At 39.8% G+C, this 18,552-nt stretch overlaps 1 protein-coding gene across 18 annotated transcripts in view; it reads right to left on the reverse strand.

The window, feature by feature from the left end:
- PPFIBP1 (PPFIB scaffold protein 1) overlaps window positions 1-18,552 on the reverse strand; it is a 212,127-nt gene that overhangs the window by 41,317 nt on the left and 152,258 nt on the right. For all 18 annotated transcript variants that reach the window (XM_086401617.1, XM_086401612.1, XM_086401613.1 and 15 more), the window contains 3 exons: window positions 7,800-7,886; window positions 5,602-5,715; window positions 3,646-3,777 (listed from right to left, as the gene is read on the reverse strand). In XM_086401617.1, the coding sequence (XP_086257743.1) occupies window positions 3,646-3,777; window positions 5,602-5,715; window positions 7,800-7,886 (333 nt within the window). The remainder of the gene's footprint in view (window positions 1-3,645; window positions 3,778-5,601; window positions 5,716-7,799; window positions 7,887-18,552) is intronic.

Genomic DNA, 18,552 nt, shown 5'->3' on the forward strand with positions numbered 1-18,552 from the left:
GACATCATTTAATAACATTTTAATTGTGATTAAGTTGTGATTTAGTTTATCTGTAAGTTCATAATTCAAGTAAGAGGGAAAAGTCCAGTTTCTCCTATTCATTTATCTACCATTTATTAAGCACTCTTGCATAATATGAGTTCTTAGTAATCTTTAATCAATCTGGTCTTCCACAGATATATTTTCCCACTTATTGTTAAAAGTGAATTCTATTTGGATTGGAATTCTATTTGGATTGTTTCTATTCTGTTGTTGAATTGTTGATTGCTGGAATTCCTCAGCTTTGAATTCTATTGGAATTGTTGTATTTTACCACTTCCTTTAGAAATAGTGGCAATTTATAAAGAAGAAACAAATGAAGAAAACAGAATTATAAATTGAGGTCATTTTTCTATTAAAAAAGAACTACCCAATTATCCCTTGAGGTAATACTGTAAGTATGAACATAAATTTTTAATCTGAAAGAAGCCCTATCTTTCCATGATAACTCAAGCTAGAAAATCTGGAAGTAGCTCCTAAATATGAAACTTTAAAAAATGTAATACAAATTATTTCCAAGTAATTTCTTATCAGAAGTTCAGTACTTTTGAAAGTGAAAATCCTTGTTATCTTTCTCTTTTCCTTCGCAGAAAACTAGGGCTCCACAGAAACTCGTTTCTGATATCTGTATTCTTACCAGAAGGGGGCACTGTTGAATGCTAACCACCTATCAGCAATTCTGGGATAGGCAAGCCCTGTCTTCCAAGGTTTCAAGACTTCTCTACCCCTAATCTTTTGGAAGTGCCTGTACTTCTACTTCTTCCCCACACTCCACTGTTTCCTTAGAAATTAATCTCCAAATAACCTAAAATCTTAAGACAAAGTTAAAGAATTTTGGATTCATGAAACAGCCAGAGAAACATTTCAATTAAGGGGAAAAGGTAGGAAAATGAGCGTATTCATTTTAACTTTTTTAGTTTTAATCTTAAAGACTACTTCAATTATTTTCATACATAAAAGCAGTTTTTAATATCCCATAATCTCTAATCTCTAAAAGGCATGCTATATCTTACCAATAGTGCTGAATATATTAGAAAGTTATCAGGAACTGAAGTTTACTAGAGGTTTGGTGACAAGATCACCTTGCATATGATTGAGGCAACGCATAAGTGAAGCAAGAAAACACCAAAAAAGGGTTTTACAAAAAATGCAGACAAAGTCAAGAGATAGAAATATTGCTCTGGGATCTTACAAAAAAAAAAAATCATAAAACAGCCAGCTACTTCAACTTAGTCCTAATGGTTGGTTAACATCTTGCATCCAAATTAAGCACAATTGTATGGGTTAATGGAGAAGGCAATGGCACCCCACTCCAGTACTCTTGCCTGGAGAATCCCATGGACAGAGGAGCCTGGAAGGCTGCAGACCATGGGGTTGCGAGGAGTTGGACACGACTGAGCGACTTCACTTTCACGTGTCCCTTTCATGCATTGGAGAAGGAAATGGCAACCCACTCCAGTGTTCTTGCCTGGAGAATCCCAGGACGGGGAGCCTGGTGGGCCGCCGTCTATGGGGTCGCACAGAGTCGGACACGACTGAAGAGACTTAGCAGCAGCAGCAGTATGGGTTAAGACTTTCCCTAAACTTTGTATGTATAGTAAACCCACCCCTTAAGGCTTCAAAACTGCGAACTTCTTTCCTGACACCAGAGTTAGCTCTACTGCCACCTTAGCTACCTGTTGACTGAATTCTACCACCATTTTATACAGCAGCTGTGGAGTCAGGGAAGGACAAAAAAGGAAAAGAAGAAATATCCAAACAGATTTTTAAAGAAAGCACAAAAGCAAGAATTTTAAAGAAACTAAGTAGTTTTCTAAGTTTTAAGAGCTCCTGTCTCAGTTAAACAAAAAATAGACTAAGAGCTTTAAGATTAAAATGTGAGCTAAGTTGGGATTTCCTTTTGCTACTGAGGAAATAATACATATACCAAGACTTTCCAGTATAGTTATATATTTGACAGAAAATTTAACTCTAAAAATAGCAATGGAGTGTTTGTTGTTGTTTAGCCACTAAGTCATGTCTGACTCTTTGCAACTTAAGAGTATAAACCTTATTAAATTCAGATCTAGGAAGGACTTTCATACAGTGGAAACCATGTAATATAGCTCATATTATGATGGCATGCAGTCAGCATAAAATAAATATTTGAAATAAAAACAGAGGGGAAGAGTAAGTAAATGATTTCTCTTCTCTCCTTCTTGGTGCCCATTTTATAGCTAAGTATGACACTTCTCCATAGCCAACCAAGCAAACAAAATAAAGAAAAATGAAGAGATGGCCCTAGGAGAGAAAAAAATTTCTACAGCTCTTTATATTTCTTTTCTAATGAGTAGATTTCATATGGATATGCTCTGCACTGCACCTCCTGACAAAAAGCAGTTAACAAACTAGAAGACCTAGAGTAACAATAAACTAAGCTGAACAAACAAGCAAGCATGTTTAGCCATGAAAAGGGGTATTTCAAGTTGTAAAATCTACCCTGAATTTCACAAAAGTATAATGAGCTGTATTTATTAACTGGAATGACTTGCATGTGGAATAGACCAAAAGTAAAAGTCCAAATTAAATGACCTCTAAAATCTGTGATGAGTACATAATGAAAGCATGTTTGCTACACCTATTTAAAAATCTACTTTATTATATACTGAATAATCAATGTGCCTAAATAAGAACTATTAGTAAAGTCATGCACTTGAATCCATTATTTCCACAATGAAGAGAATCAGTATGGATGAACAGATGAACGGACAGACAGATGGATACACAAATGGCAGACAGACAGACAGAAGCTCCAAATGTCCTAAAGTCAAAAGTATTTTTAAAGGCGAGTGAAAGGATTAATATTTCATATCAAAAGTCTCAAAATAAAAGTTAATATTATCATTTAGTGATTAAAAAGTCAATGTAAGCTTATTCTTAAAAAGAAGTATGGATAATGAGGGCATATAGTAATTAACTGCCTCTCCTTCACAACTCCAAGGAATTTCAACTTGTTCTAGAAATATATGTATGTGAGATATATAAGTATGCATATATATAAATTAAAATGAAAGTGTTAGTTGCTCAGTCATGTCTGACTCTTTGTGACCCCATGGACTATAGTCCACCAGGCTCCTCTTGTCTATGGAATTCTCCAGACAAGAATACTGGAGTGGGTGGCCATTCCCTTCTGCAGGGGATCTTGTTGACAGAGAGATGGTCTCCTGCTTTGCAGGAGATCTCCCTATGGATTGTAATCTACCAGGTTTCTCTCTCCATGGGATTTTCCAGGCAAGAATACTAGAGTGAGTACCATTCCCTTCTCCAGGGATTTTCCCAAGCTGGGGACTGAATCTGAGTCTCCTGCATTGCAGGCAGATTTTTAAGCTGTCTGAGTCACCAGGGAAGCCCTATATCTACATATATATGTATGTGTACATATATACGTGGTTACGTCGCTTCAGTCATGTCCAACCCTTTGCGACCCCATGGACTGTAGCCCACCAGGCTTCTCTGCCCATGGAATTCTCCAGGCAAGAATACTGGAGTGGGTTGCCATTTCCTTCTCCAAGGGGGGGTGTGTATGTATGTATATGTATATAAAATGAGAGAAAGGGCACCACTTACCTCCGTGTCTCTGAATCTATCTTCATAATCCAGTCTGTCCTTCTCTACAGCTGTCAGTTTTAACTTTAAGTTAGATATTTCAGCCATCAGGTCCAACTTCTGAGTTTCTAAGGATGTCCTACTCAGAAGCTCCTATTAGAATTGAAGAGATACATGCAAAAGTTGCTTTATTATAAACAGTCACATATGGATGTGTCTTTCTTATGACTGTAAAACAGTATTATTAAGTAGAGGATGTGAAGATTAATTCTAAACAGATACATCTGGAAAAATTATTTGCTTTAGTTAACCTCCATTGAACCAAACTAGTGTTCAATAAGCAGCACATGTCTGCTTTTTCGGGAGACATATGTTCTACTGACAAACACATACATAAACTTACATATTCTTAAGCCTGTGATAACACTGATGACGATATTATGTTTGCTATGTGAAAGGTTTTGTTTTTACATGTACTAAGTGGTTCAATCCTCAAAACAATCTTATGAGATAGAAACTCATTAGGATAACCCATGAATTATCCTTGTTCAACGGTTGAGCCTCTTGATGAAGGTCAAAGAGGAAAGTGAAAAAGTTGGCTTAAAATTCAACATTCAAAAACTAAGATCATGGCATCCGGTCCCATCACTTCACGGCAAATAGATGGGGAAACAATGGAAACAGTGAGAGACTTTATTTTCTTGGGCTCCAAAATCACTGCAGATGGTGACTGCAGCCATGAAATTAAAAGACACTTGCTCCTTGGAAGGAAAGTTATGACCATCCTAGACAGCATATTCAAAAGCAGAGATGTTACTTTGCCAACAAAGATCCATCTAGTCAAAGCTATGGTTTTTCCAGTAGTCATTTATGGATGTGAAAGTTGGACTATAAAGAAAGCAGAGCACTTAAGAATCGATGCTTTTGAACTGTGGTATTGAAGAAGACTCGAGAGTCCCTTGGACAGCAAGGAGATTCAACCAGTCAATCCTAAAGGAAATCAGTCCTGAATATTCATTGGAAGGACTGATGTTGAAGCTGAAACTCCAATACTTTGGCCACCTGATGCAAAAAACTGACTCATTTGAAAAGACCCTGATGCTGGGAAAGATTGAAGGCAGGAGGAGAAGGGGTCGACAGAGGATGAGATGGATGGATGGCATCGCTGACTCAATGGACATGAGTTTGAGCAAACTCCGGGAGATAGTGAAGGACAGGGAAGCCTGGCATGCTGCAGTCCATGGGTCACAGAGAGTCGGACACAACCGAGCAATTGAACAGCTGAGGAAGGTAAGGGGCAGAGAGATTAAGAACTTGCATAAAGTCATTACAGCAAAGAAATGGCAAAGCATGGACCCAACCTAAACAGTCCTACTCCAGTGTGTAGTCTACCCACTGTATGACAGGTCCTCTAGCAGACAAGCATCATACATGTGTGTGTGCCCACATATGTTATACATTTTTTCCACTAAGAGTCACATAAGGTACTTGTGTGTTAGTCACTCAGTTGTATCGGACTCTTTGCAACGCTATGGACTGTAGTCCCCCAGGTTCCGCTGTCCATGGGATTTTCCAGGCAAGACTACTGGAGTGAGTAGCCTTTCCCTTCTCCAGGGGAATCTTCCCAAGCCAAGGATCGAACCTGGGTCTCCTGCAATGCAGGCAGATTCTTTACCATCTGAACCACCAGGGAAGCCCTTTTTCCTAATCCTAAAATATACACTCATGGTTGGAAATGAGGCAACCATATGAAAGCATAAAGAAGAAAACTGAAATCATAATATTTTATTCCAGACACTAATTGCAATGAACACTTTCTATTGTGTGTATGTGTTTGGAGACCCACAACTCTAGGTTTTTTCTTCAAATAAGCCAGTCTAAGTGAATCATACAATTCACCACTGTATCAGAGCAAACACAACATATAAATGTAGCATCTCAAGCAGTTCAGCAGGGAAGCCCTGCCTCTGAACATACCTGCTGCAGCATTTCTTCTGTGGCATTCAACTTCTCTCTGTGCTCTTCAAGGCAAAACTCCAAATCGCGAATCTTCTCTCCCTGAGCCTCTACCTGGTCTGTCAACACACTCACCTGTATACAGAGCAAAATACCGTCATGAATTAGGAAGAATTTGGGTCCCACTGCCAACTTTATTTGTCTACGGAGAACACAAACTGGGATGATGTTACCAATCATTTGGTTGTAAAAAAATTCTAAGAATTAATAAGAAACCAGCCCTTCACACACTTATCATGCATGTTGGTTTGAGGATTCCTCTTCAATTTTTAAGAAAGTTAGGGCTGAATTGGAGATGTGCAACACTTTATAGGATAAAAACATTGCAACTCTTTATGAGAAAGAGCATGTAGACAAATTATCTTTTTTGGAGGGTCCAGGGAGGATGGGAGACAGTATTAGAGATTAAGAGAGGAAACGGAGTTAATATTAGAAACAGAAGTCCTCAAGGACTATTTAGTTTCCTCCCCCGCCCCAAAGCAGTCTGTGGAGGGCTTCCCTGATAGCTCAGTTGGTAAAGAATCCGCCTGCAATGCAGGAGGCCTGGGTTCGATTCCTGGTTTGGGAAGATACCCTGAAGAAGTGAAAAGCTATCCATTCCAGTATTCTGGCCTGGAGAATTCCATGGACATGGGGTCGCAAAGAGTCGGATATGACTGAGCGACTTTCACTACTGACTGAAAGTGGTCTGTATCGTTTATTTACTGAAGTAAAGTATTATAACATTATATTAGTTTTAGGTATTCAATGCAAAAATTTGATACTTGTACACACTACAAAGTGATCATAACAAGTCTAGTCGCCATCTGCCACTATACAGTTGACTCCCTGCACTCATTCCAACTATCCACGAGTACCTTTCTTCTCTGGTAACCATCAATCTGTTCTCTGTATCTATCAGTTTTGTTTTTTTCATTTGTTTTGTCTTTTAGATTCCACATACAAGTGAAAACAAGTGGTATCTGCCTTTCTCTGTCTTGACATTTCATTTAGCATAATACCTTCAAGGTCCAATCACATTGTCACAAATGGGAAGATTTCCTGTTTTTATGATGGACTAGTATTCCACTGTAAATAATCATACTATATACCACATCTCCTTTTTCTTCTTTTTAAACTTTTTGTTTTGTATTGGGGTACAGCGTATTAACAACGCTGTGAGAGTTTCAGGTGAACAGCAGAGGGACCCAGCCATACATATATTAATATATGTATACATTCTCCTGCAAACTCCCTTCTCATTCAGGGCTGTCACACAACAAGGACTATTCAATTTTGGTACTTGACAAAGAATACAGAAAAGAATCCTGGGAATCCAAATTCTGTGAGATCTTTCATGATCCCACTGTCCACAAGTGTGTTCAAAAGCCAGGATGTAGCTCAAAGGTCCAAGAGGAGCCACTGGGTTGGTCTTTCATCTTCAGTGTTTATTCCAAATCTCTGAGTTTTCCTTCCAAGGATCACTGGCCTAGAAAATACGCTTTTCTTTCCCCCCACCACCGCGCAGCTTGTGGGATCTTAGTTCTCTGACCAGGGATCAAACCCAGCCACAGCAGTGAAAGCATCGAATCCTAACCACTGGACTACCAGGGGATTCCCTATGCTTCAGTTCTTTTAGCTCAAAATACCAAAGTAAAACTATCTGTCAAGGATTTAAAAGACTGTGAAGGAGAGGAAAACTCTAATTTAACCTACAAACAGGACCCCACTACCCACTTTGTGTTGTTTGGTCCATGGCATCATTTTTCAAATTGAAAAAATTAAATATATATTCAGATTCAGAAATTCTTATTCATATTTATGAAATAGATATACGAATATGTAGACACACATATATATACATATATAGTTACGAAGTCAGAACTTCTGCTATATATATACATTTTTAAAAAGATCATTTATCAGAAAATCAGATGACATTGTGCCTATCACCCAGGGGGCCCTTGGAGAGCAGAGGCTAAGGGCTGCTCACTCTAGACTGGGTATGCATACCCTTGTTCCATCACAGTCCTCACTGGTCCCTAATGTGTATAGATGGCCCCATACTTATGTCTATTAGCAGTCTGGCTCCTGTAAGCAACTGAATTTGCCATCCCAATTTACAATGGTCTTTGTAAGTTAAGTCATGAGGGGGAAAAAAGCATTTAAAAATCACTTGCCTGAAGAACGAGGGATTCTTTATCATTTTCTAAACGGGCCAGTCTTTCTTGATACACATCTCCATTCCCAGGGAGGTGTCCATTCGTCTGAAAAAGGAAGTGATACGTGTCACAGGAAGCCTGACCCTCTTAAACACTGAACTACTGTGGGAAAATAAAAATTGCATATGGTTTTAATCCAAGGAACCTGAATAGAATTCAGCACAGCTGTTACTATTAATACAAAATATTGGAATGCAACATAGTTCATATAAAAACAGCAACAACAACAAAAAAGCACTTCTCATCAAGCAGAAAATCATGACCCAAAAGGGACAGTGACTACTGAGAGTCACTGACAGAGAGTACCCACTTGAGACATGCAAAGCTTTGTTGAGTGTGTGGTTGGGCACAAAATCCCTCTTTCTCCTGAATGCCATCATCAGTGGGAATATACTGAGAGGGCCTTCCAATCCTCCCCTCTCCTCTCACAGCCCCAAATCCAGGGCTGCAAATGCTGGCCTTTAAATGCAAGACTGCAGGCTTCTTTCCGCTACTCCAGTCTCCAAATTACAAAACAAATGTTTCCTTTCTCCCTGAAGCCTTTCTCTGTTTTTCTTTTCAAGACCTTAAGCACTGAGTCCACAATGTCCTCCACTGGCAGCATGCGCCAAGTTCGCTGGCGATTTATCATGTTCTGTTCTGAATTCATCAACAACCTCTGCGTTTGCTTGTTCACCTACTATTACACTAAGCTTCCAGGCAGTCTATAAACTCGTGTTATCTTGTAACCTCCACAGCTTCCAGCCCAGAGCTCTACTTAGACTAGTGCTCACTCTTTTTTTCTCCTCCCTTCTGCCCACCCCTACCTTTTTTTTTTTTTTTAATCAGATTTGGGTATGTTTACAGATGGTACAAATGCCAAAGGAAATACAGATTGGGGGTGGAAGTGTAGATTTTTTTTTTCTCAGCCATCTTACATGTGCAAGTGATTAAGGAGACACATTGAAAAGGCTTACAGAGTGAAGACAACATAAAAACGTCATTTTGAAACACAGTAGTATATGTGATGTGTCCCTTGGTATCTCATTTAAATAGTTCATAATCACATAATGTATAATCCCAAAAGAATTTTCTGATTACTCATTCAAATACAACAGAAATACAAACCAGTGGAGTATAAAATAGTTGGACGGGGCCAACCAGAGTTCAACTGAAAAAGCAAATAAACCACCCCAGACTTAGAATCAGAGAAAACACACACTGTATATCCTTACTGCCCAGGACGTAGCTGATGTGACAGCTATTATTTTTCCAGAATCAACTGCTTTTATCATTCTACCTTTCCAATTAATGCATCTTCTAGTATTAGTTCTGGAAATACCAAAAGCTATGTTTTGGGAAGGAAACAAAAACAAACAAAAACAGAGAATTAATGAAAAAGAAAATTGCAGGGTGTTTCTTCTAAAAATATATACATCCCATAAGGCCACAGGAGAATCTGAAACTAGTTAGTAAGCACGCACTATGTGGGTACAATTTTTAACATCAGCTGCTTGACCACATACCTGCACAATTATCACAGCATAATCACAGCCAGAATTAAACGACCAGTATTAGGAGTCTGATGGAGTGGCTAGAAGGACTTCCACCCCTGAGGACTACCAGGAAAATGAAATTTACCTTAACCTCTGGAGGACTGATTTTGGGGAAAGAAGTAGGATGTGTAATGAATGGATGTTCTCAATCTGAGAAAAGTGCTGAGACTCGCCCTACATGACTTTAAATCTCCCATTTTGATCATGAACACTAGCAGGCACCTGCTTTTAAAATTACACAAGCAATGTTTTACAAACATATACGTTTTCCTGGGTAGGGGAAAAAAAAAAAAAAAGCTTTCTCCTTAGTGAGGACAAAAAAAGCAAAAGTCCTCTTTCTCCTGACTGAAGGAGACTATAACAAGATCAGAACTGTTTCTAGAGCAAGTTCTAGAACTGTTTTTTGAAGCTACTGCCTATGACATGGAAATAAGCTGTCCCCAAACCAGTTCTACAAAATGATCCATTTAAAAATTGACCACAATGAGCATGCTCATGTTTCTCAACACTGTATTGATATTTACAAGCAGTCGTAATGCTTGTGAGTAGTTTATTTTTAAACACTAAAATAACTTTAGGAATAAAAGACAAATGAACCACTGCTGGAATAATTATGTACTTTTGAAATATTCTGTTGGTATATTCAAGTAGATAAAGGTCTGTTCTGTTCATACGTTAGTTTCTGCTAATTTTTATTACCTTTGCCTCAAAAATGCTAGCAAGAGGTACATTCCATTAGGCAAATACCCTACTGTCTCTATTCTCCCTCCATCTCCTGTGCCCTACCTCCCAGATCACTCCATGCCTCCCCAAACCCGGCATGCTCTCTCAAACACTAATGCTATTCCTTCTGCATGGACTGTATCTCCAACTCTTTCCCTCCTTGTTCCACCTCATTCCTTAGAATCCACTTCAACTGGGGCTTGGTCTGGAATGTCTTCCATGAGTTGCCTGTTCACTCATATGCTAGTTAACCACATCCAGATGTCCCTTTGTTGCAGCAGGCATCACACTGAATGGACTAGGCTAGACTTGACTACATACAGAACTCTCTGTACCTATAGACTCTGAATTCTTTGTACAGTCCTCTTTCAATCTGATGCACAGTGGGTGCTAACCGACTGCTGAACAAAGGAACACTGATAGATGTTAAATAAACATCAGGCAAATAAAAGATGAATGAATGGTTTTATCCTGGCCTTCTTCCTTCTGAGCAAGACATTTATTCGCATTTCCTCTACTACCTGGTATGCACACACCATGATCACTAGCTCCTTTCCCCTCAAGCCATATCCTCTCTTCCTACCACATTTAAGAGGTGGCTTCATCAGTTCAGTTCAGTCGCTCAGTTGTGTCCGACTCTTTGCGACCCCATGAATCGCAGCACGCCAGGCCTCCCTGTCCATCACCAACTCCCGGAGTTCACTCAAACTCACGTCCATCGAGTCAGTGATGCCAACCAGCCATTCATCCTCTGTCGTCCCCTTCTCGTCCTGCCCCCAATCCCTCCCAGCATCAGAGTCTTTTCCAATGAGTCAACTCTTCGCATGAGGTGGCCAAAGTACTGGAGCTTCAGCTTCAGCATCATTCCTTCCAAAGAAATCCCAGGGCTGATCTCCTTCAGAATGGACTGGTTAGATCTCCTTGCAGTCCAAGGGACTCTCAAGAGTCTTCTCCAACACCACAGTTCAAAAGCATCAATTCTTCGGTGCTCAGCCTTCTTTACGGTCCAACTCCCACATCCATACATGACCACAGGAAAAACCGTAGCCTTGACTAGACGGACCTTTGTTGGCACAGTGCCTTTTTTTTTTTTTCCCGTCCGTGCCGCATGGCTTGTGGGATCTGTTTCCTGACCAGGGATTGAAGCTGGACCTTTGGCAGTCAGAGTGCAGAGCCGTAACCATTGGCCCTCCAGAGAATTCCCTCCAGAACCTTTTCAATGGTCAGTAATTGAGGCCCTCTTGCACGAACTCCCTCATGTACTTCCTTCTTCAACACACAGAATTATATATCGCTTCCTACATCTTCCCTGTCTTTCTTCCTGCCAGTCTCGGGAGAACTGAGTCTTAACTCCTTCTTACAAGCTCACCATTCTTCTATTTTGGAACCTTGACTTCCTGTTTTCCCTGTGAATTGACCTACACTTATCGCCTCCATCCTTATCTCATCAATTTCTTTCTCTCAATGAACTTTCATTCTCCTTTCCAAGATCTAATTCCATGGCACTGTGCCCACCTCTGTACCAGCTCCCACTTCTCTCTGCCTATAGAAATCCACCTTTCACAGCTGCTCCCCACCGCCTCTTTCTTACACCATGTCATTCTCTTCTCCTCTACCGAATTCTCCTCCACATCTTGCCTTGAACTTCATGATTAACTTTTGCTGAAAAGCTAATATTCTGCCAGGGGGGGCTTACAAGTGATTTTATGTATCAGTCATTTATAGTTTTTCAGTGCTAATAGAAACTTTATTACATTTATTTTGATTCTCCAAAAATGCTTATGAAATTCTAAGCCTATAATTAAAAACATATTTGGTATAAACTCTTGTTGGGTGAATTTAACATCCAATGCATTGAAGACCAGCCAGCCCAAATTATTTTACTCAAAATCCCAGAGATGCCTTCAAAAGAACTCTTTCTAGTACCACTCATGATGCAACCTTTTATTGACCACATTCAACCCAGCTGAGAGTTTAGGTCAAAACTGGAATCAACGTGAGGATTTTAACAATGCAATCTTCAACTGACAGGGGGTGCGGAGGGGCAGGACTGGAATACACCAGGAAGGGCAGGGCACAAGAGGCAGCTGGACTGTAACAGTGATCCTTTAATTAAGGGACTTACGGAGTTTGCCAGATTTTCCTGACATAATGGGTGTGGAGGGATATGTCTAAAAAGCTTTATTCCTCATCGAACTATAGAATCCTAAGGGTAGGCAGAAACCACACCCAAGAACGTGAATTGCCTGAACTCACATGGCAGATGCTACACACACCATCTACCCTTCACCATCTAAATAGAAGCTCTTCTTTTTCTATTAATTTCCCTGTAATCATCAAATATAAATACAAAATCAAGTGAAAAGATGTTACAAATGTTAGCATTTTGCATTATATGAGTCTCTTCTTTAAAATGTTTTAATACAGAAAGCTTCAAATATATATAAAAAAAAGACTACAATGACAAGACCCTTTGTACTCATCACCCAGTTTCAGCTTCATGACAGGTGGGAGTCTTCTATCTGTTATTTTTGTAGAAAGTACCATGCTGTGTTTTCCTCTGATTTTCTTCGTTTTACTGGTCTGCATTGGCCTACACCTGGCTCTCTTTTCTCCTCAACCTTCAGTTTTGGTTTGGTGTTCTTTCCTGAGCTCTATCATCCTGTAAAAATCCAAAATCAATATACCAGTAGTGATTTGCTATGATTAAACTTATTTATCTTATAATATAGAACTCCTTTTGAATATAGCATTCCCATATCAGAATGGTAACAGAATTAAAATGGGGAAAAGAATATCAGTCCAATTTTATAGACAACAAATATTTAAAAAGAGTTGGACTAGCACCCTCTCTCTCTCACACACACACACAGTTTCACACTCTTCTCATTTTCCCTCCCCCCGCCACCCAGTAAATATACTAGCCTTTTTTTTTTTCTGTCTAATCTTTTGGCCACACTATGTGGCATGTGGACTCTTAGCTCCTTGACCAGGGACTGAACCCGCACCCCACCCTGCATTGGAAGGCGGAGTCGTAACCACTGGACTGCCAGGGAAATCCCATAAATATACTAGTTTTTAAAACTGCCATACACTTATGATTTCATGATATTTCTTAAAATTCAATATCAAGAAAGGAAAGTGGGGAGTTCTCTGGTGGCCTAGTGGTTAGGACTCTCAGCTTGCACTGCCGTGACTCAGATTCAGTCCCTAGTAGGGACCTGAGATCCCTAACCCTAACCCTAGCCCTAACCCTAAACCCTAACCCTAAACCCTAACCTTCCCACAAGCCACATGGTATGGCCCCCCAAAAGAAAGAAATAAAAAGGAAGGTGTGTTAAACTAAAGCTCATTTAATTAAATGTTATCTTTAGCTACCAAATGATACATCTCATACAGGGTCTTTCACGTCCTAATCACAGTATTAATATTTCTACCACTGTACGCAAACATCCATTGCCTGCTTTCCACTAGAGGAAAGACTGAAATAAGACTTGAATCTTTCAGTCTAGTCAAGGCTATGGTTTTTCCAGTAGTCATGTATGGATGTGAGAGTTGGACTATAAAGAAAGCTGAGTGCAGAAGAACTGATGCTTTTGAACTGTGGTGTTGGAGAAGACTCTTGAGAGTCCCTTGGACTGCAAGGAGATCCAACCAGTCCATCCTAAAGGAGATCAGTCCCGGGTGTTCATTGGAAGGACTGATGTTGAGGCTGAAACTCCAGTACTTTGGCCACCTGATGCGTAGAGCTGACTCATTTGAAAAGACCCTGATGCTGGGAAAGATTGAGGGCAGGAGAAGAAGGGGAGAACAGAGGATGAGATGGTTGGGTGGCATCACTGACTCGATGGACATGGGTCTGGGTGGAGTCTGGGAGTTGGTGATGGACAGGGACGCCTGGCGTGCTGTAGCTCATTGGGTAGCAAAGAGTGGGACACGACTGAACTGAACTTTCAGCCACAAATATCACAGTTACATTTCATTTGGGTCCAACACACAAGACAGAATCTCACATTCTTTTGTACAAAGAGTCAAAGAACACAACACCAACAATGTTGGAAATCAATCCACCAGGCAGGAGCAGTGCTCTGCTGTCTGGTCCTCACATTCGATGTAGTGTGATTAGGATGGAGAGGCCTGCTCCTGGGCTGTAAACAATCATCTCAGGGCAACACTGCTACCATTCAGGGCCTCTAGAGCAGCCCCTCCACCTGGCCAGTGCCCCTTGGTACTATGGTACCTCTGACTCTAGGTCCATCTTGTAAACACCCCACTTATATTTTCCTCCTAAATTTCTACTCAAGTTCAAAAGAACAGCCTCTTCAGGAAGCCCTCTACTTATTCTAAAATCTCATCATCTCATCATTTGCTAAGAAACCCAAAAGGGGAACTAAATTTCACATGCATTTTATCATACCCCAAAACTCAATCACGACCCTCTCCTAGAAAGATATCAGTTTATTCAATGTTGTCAGAAAGTACATCAAAGACTGAAACTCAGAACGATCCTGAATATATGCTGTATTTTCCAAGTCAAGATTACAGACATGATCAGAATCAGACTATGGCTTTGGGTTTTGTTTTTCTGGGTTTTAATTTTCACTGTACTTGTTTCCCAGAGACAGAAGGCATCTTCTTAACTAAACAGTCGAGCAAAAACAAGTGTTCTGGAGCAAGAAAAACCACAGTAGTGGGTCAGCCTCTAAGACTCACTACTCCAAAAATGTAACTATATCTGAAATGCTGGTGAGAACAGCAGATGTCAAGGGCTTTCATCTGCCAGTCTTTTTAGAAGTATCATGACAGCGCTTCCCTCGGAGCGTCTGTGCCACATTAAATTGTCCACGGCCACAAGCAGTGGCTGCCTGTTACACGGCCAGGGCACATCTGCATCTCCTTGTCTGTGCATCCACGGCCAGCCCCGGGCAAAGAGACGGACTGCTTCAGTGTCTCCCAAAGAGTTCTTTTAGATCCTTGAGAAGGGAAGATGGGCTCTACCCCTTCCTCACCTTATTTTCAGGCATATCACGATGCTCCCGAAGCTTCTGGAGTGGGGAGAGGAGTACACACTGAGACTGCAACATTATCCCAGTCACAGGTATGCTCCAAAGTTCCCTGAGTTCCAGATGGATGGAAAACAAAAGCTAAATAAAGCCAGCTCCTATTCTAGGAGTAAAACATATTCATTCATTCACGTATTGTTCATTCCTGTATTCAATATTTATAAAAATCTAAGACACAGACATAGAGAACAAATATATGGGTATCAAGGGGTTAAGGGAGGGTGGGATAAATTGGGAGACTGGGATTAACATATATACACTATTGATACTATATATAAAATAGATAACTAATTAGAACCTATTATATAACACAGGGAACTCTACTTAATGCACTGTGGTGACCTGAAAAAGTCCAAAAGGGAGATAATATGTGTATATGTATGGCTGATTCATTTTGCTGTGTAGCAGAATCTAACACTACTCTGTAAAGCAACTATACTCCAGTGAAAGCTTATTTTTTTAAAACCCAGCTATGTGACAGGCTGCAGAGCTAGCAGAAGAATCTTTTTTACTTTGGGAAGGAGAATTTGAGATTAAGGAAAAATGCTGTGTCTACTTTTCTTGCCACTTACTCTTTCAGGGATCCCCTGGAGGAAGGGATGGCAACCCACTCCAGTATTCTTGCCTAGAGAATTCTTTGGATGGAAGAGCCTGGTGGGCTACAGTCCATGGGGTGGAAAGACTCAGATACAACTGAGTGACCAACACTATTCTTTTTTAACTTACTTTTGTAAAAGAATAGAGGAATCTTTCTTTTTTTTTTTTTTTAATTTTTTTAAAAAAAATCACATGCTCCCCATCCTGAACCCTCCTCCCTCCCAACCTCCCCATACCATCCCCCTGGGCCTTCCCAGCGCACCAGCCCCAAGCATCCAGCATCGTGCACTGAACCTGGACTGGCATCTCGTTCCACACATGACATTTCACATGTTTCAGTGACATTCTCCCAAATCTTCCCACCCTCTCCCACAGAGTCCATAAGACTGTTCTATACATCAGTGTCTCCTTTGCTGTCTCGTATACAGGGTTATCGTTACCATCCCTCTAAATTCCATATACATGCGTTAGTATACTGTATTTATGTTTTTCCTTCTGGCTTACTTCACTCTGTATAATAGTCTCCAGTTTCATCCACCTCATTAGAACTGATTCAAATGTATTCTTTTTAATGGCTGAGTAATACTCCATTGTGTATATGTACCACAGCTTTCTTATCCATTCATCTGCTGATGGACATCTAGGTTGCTTCCATGTCCTGGCTATTATAAACAGTGCTGCGATGAACATTGGGGTACACGTGTCTCTTTCCCTTCTGGTTTCCTCAGTGTGTATGCCCAGCAGTGGGATTGCTGGATCATAAGGCAGTTCTATTTCCAGTTTTTTAAGGAATCTCCACACTGTTCTCCATAGTGGCTGTACTAGTTTGCATTCCCACCAACAGTGTAAGAGGGTTCCCTTTTCTCCACACCCTCTCCAGCATTTATTATTTGTAGACTTTTGGATCGCAGCCATTCTGACTGGTGTGAAATGGTACCTCATAGTGGTTTTGATTTGCATTTCTCTGATAAAGAGTGATGTTGAACATCTTTTCAAGTGTTTGTTAGCCATCTGTATGTCTTCTTTGGAGAAATGTCTATTTAGATCTTGGGCCCATTTTTTGATTGGGTCATTTATTTTTCTGGAGTTGAGCTGGAGGAGTTGCTTGTATATTTTTGAGATTAGTTGTTTGTCAGTTGCTTCATTTGCTATTATTTTCTCCCATTCTGAAGGCTGTCTTTTCACCTTGCTAATAGTTTCCTTTGATGTGCAGAAGCTTTTAAGTTTAATTAGGTCCCATTTGTTTATTTTTGCTTTTATTTCCAATATTCTGGGAGGTGGGTCATAGAGGATCCTGCTGTGATGTATGTCAGAGAGTGTTTTGCCTATGTTCTCCTCTAGGAGTTTTATAGTTTCTGGTCTTATGTTGAGATCTTTAATCCATTTTGAGTTTATTTTTGTATATGGTGTTAGAAAGTGTTCTAGTTTCATTCTTTTACAAGTGGTTGACCAGATTTCCCAGCACCACTTGTTAAAGAGATTATCTTTAATCCACTGTATATTCTTGCCTCCTTTGTCAAAGATAAGGTGTCCATATGTGCGTGGATTTATCTCTGGGCTTTCTATTTTGTTCCATTGATCTATATTTCTGTCTTTGTGCCAGTACCATACTGTCTTGATAACTGTGGCTTTGTAGTAGAGCCTGAAGTCAGGTAGGTTGATTCCTCCAGTTCCATTTTTCTTTCTCAAGATCGCTTTGGCTATTCAAGGTTTTTTGTATTTCCATACAAATTGTGAAATTATTTGTTCTAGCTCTGTGAAGAATACTGTTGGTAGCTTGATAGGGATTGCATTGAATCTATAAATTGCTTTGGGTAGTATACTCATTTTCACTATATTGATTCTTCCAATCCATGAACATGGTATATTTCTCCATCTATTAGTGTCCTCTTTGATTTCTTTCACCAGTGTTTTATAGTTTTCTATATATAGGTCTTTAGTTTCTTTAGGTAGATATATTCCTAAGTATTTTATTCTCTTCGTTGCAATGGTGAATGGAATTGTTTCCTTAATTTCTCTTTCTGTTTTCTCATTATTAGTGTATAGGAATGCAAGGGATTTCTGTGTGTTGATTTTATATCCTGCAACTTTACTATAATCATTGATTAGTTCTAGTAATTTTCTGGTGGAGTCTTTAGGGTTTTCTATGTAGAGGATCATGTCATCTGCAAATAGTGAGAGTTTTACTTCTTCTTTTCCAATTTGGATTCCTTTTATTTCTTTTTCTGCTCTGATTGCTGTAGCCAAAACTTCCAAAACTATGTTGAATAGTAATGGTGAAAGTGGGCACCCTTGTTTTGTTCCTGACTTTAGAGGAAATGCTTTCAATTTTTCACCATTGAGGATAATGTTTGCTGTGGGTTTGTCATATATAGCTTTTATTATGTTGAGGTATGTTCCTTCTATTCCTGCTTTCTGGAGAGTTTTTATCATAAATGGGTGTTGAATTTTGTCAAAGGCTTTCTCTGCATCTATTGAGATAATCATATGGTTTTTGTTTTTCAATTTGTTAATGTGGTGTATTACATTGATTGATTTGCGGATATTGAAGAATCCTTGCATCCCTGGGATAAAGCCCACTTGGTCATGGTGTATGATCTTTTTAATGTGTTGTTGGATTCTGATTGCTAGAATTTTGTTTAGGATTTTTGCATCTATGTTCATCAGTGATATTGGCCTATAGTTTTCTTTTTTTGTGGCATCTTTGTCAGGTTTTGGTATTAGGGTGATGGTGGCCTCATAGAATGAGTTTGGAAGTTTACCTTCCTCTGCAATTTTCTGGAAGAGTTTGAG

This window comes from Bos grunniens, chromosome 5 (assembly GCF_055505025.1).
Source record: "Bos grunniens cultivar Pamir isolate PY7600 chromosome 5, Bosgru_T2T1.0, whole genome shotgun sequence".
Lineage (NCBI taxonomy): Eukaryota > Metazoa > Chordata > Mammalia > Artiodactyla > Bovidae > Bos > Bos grunniens.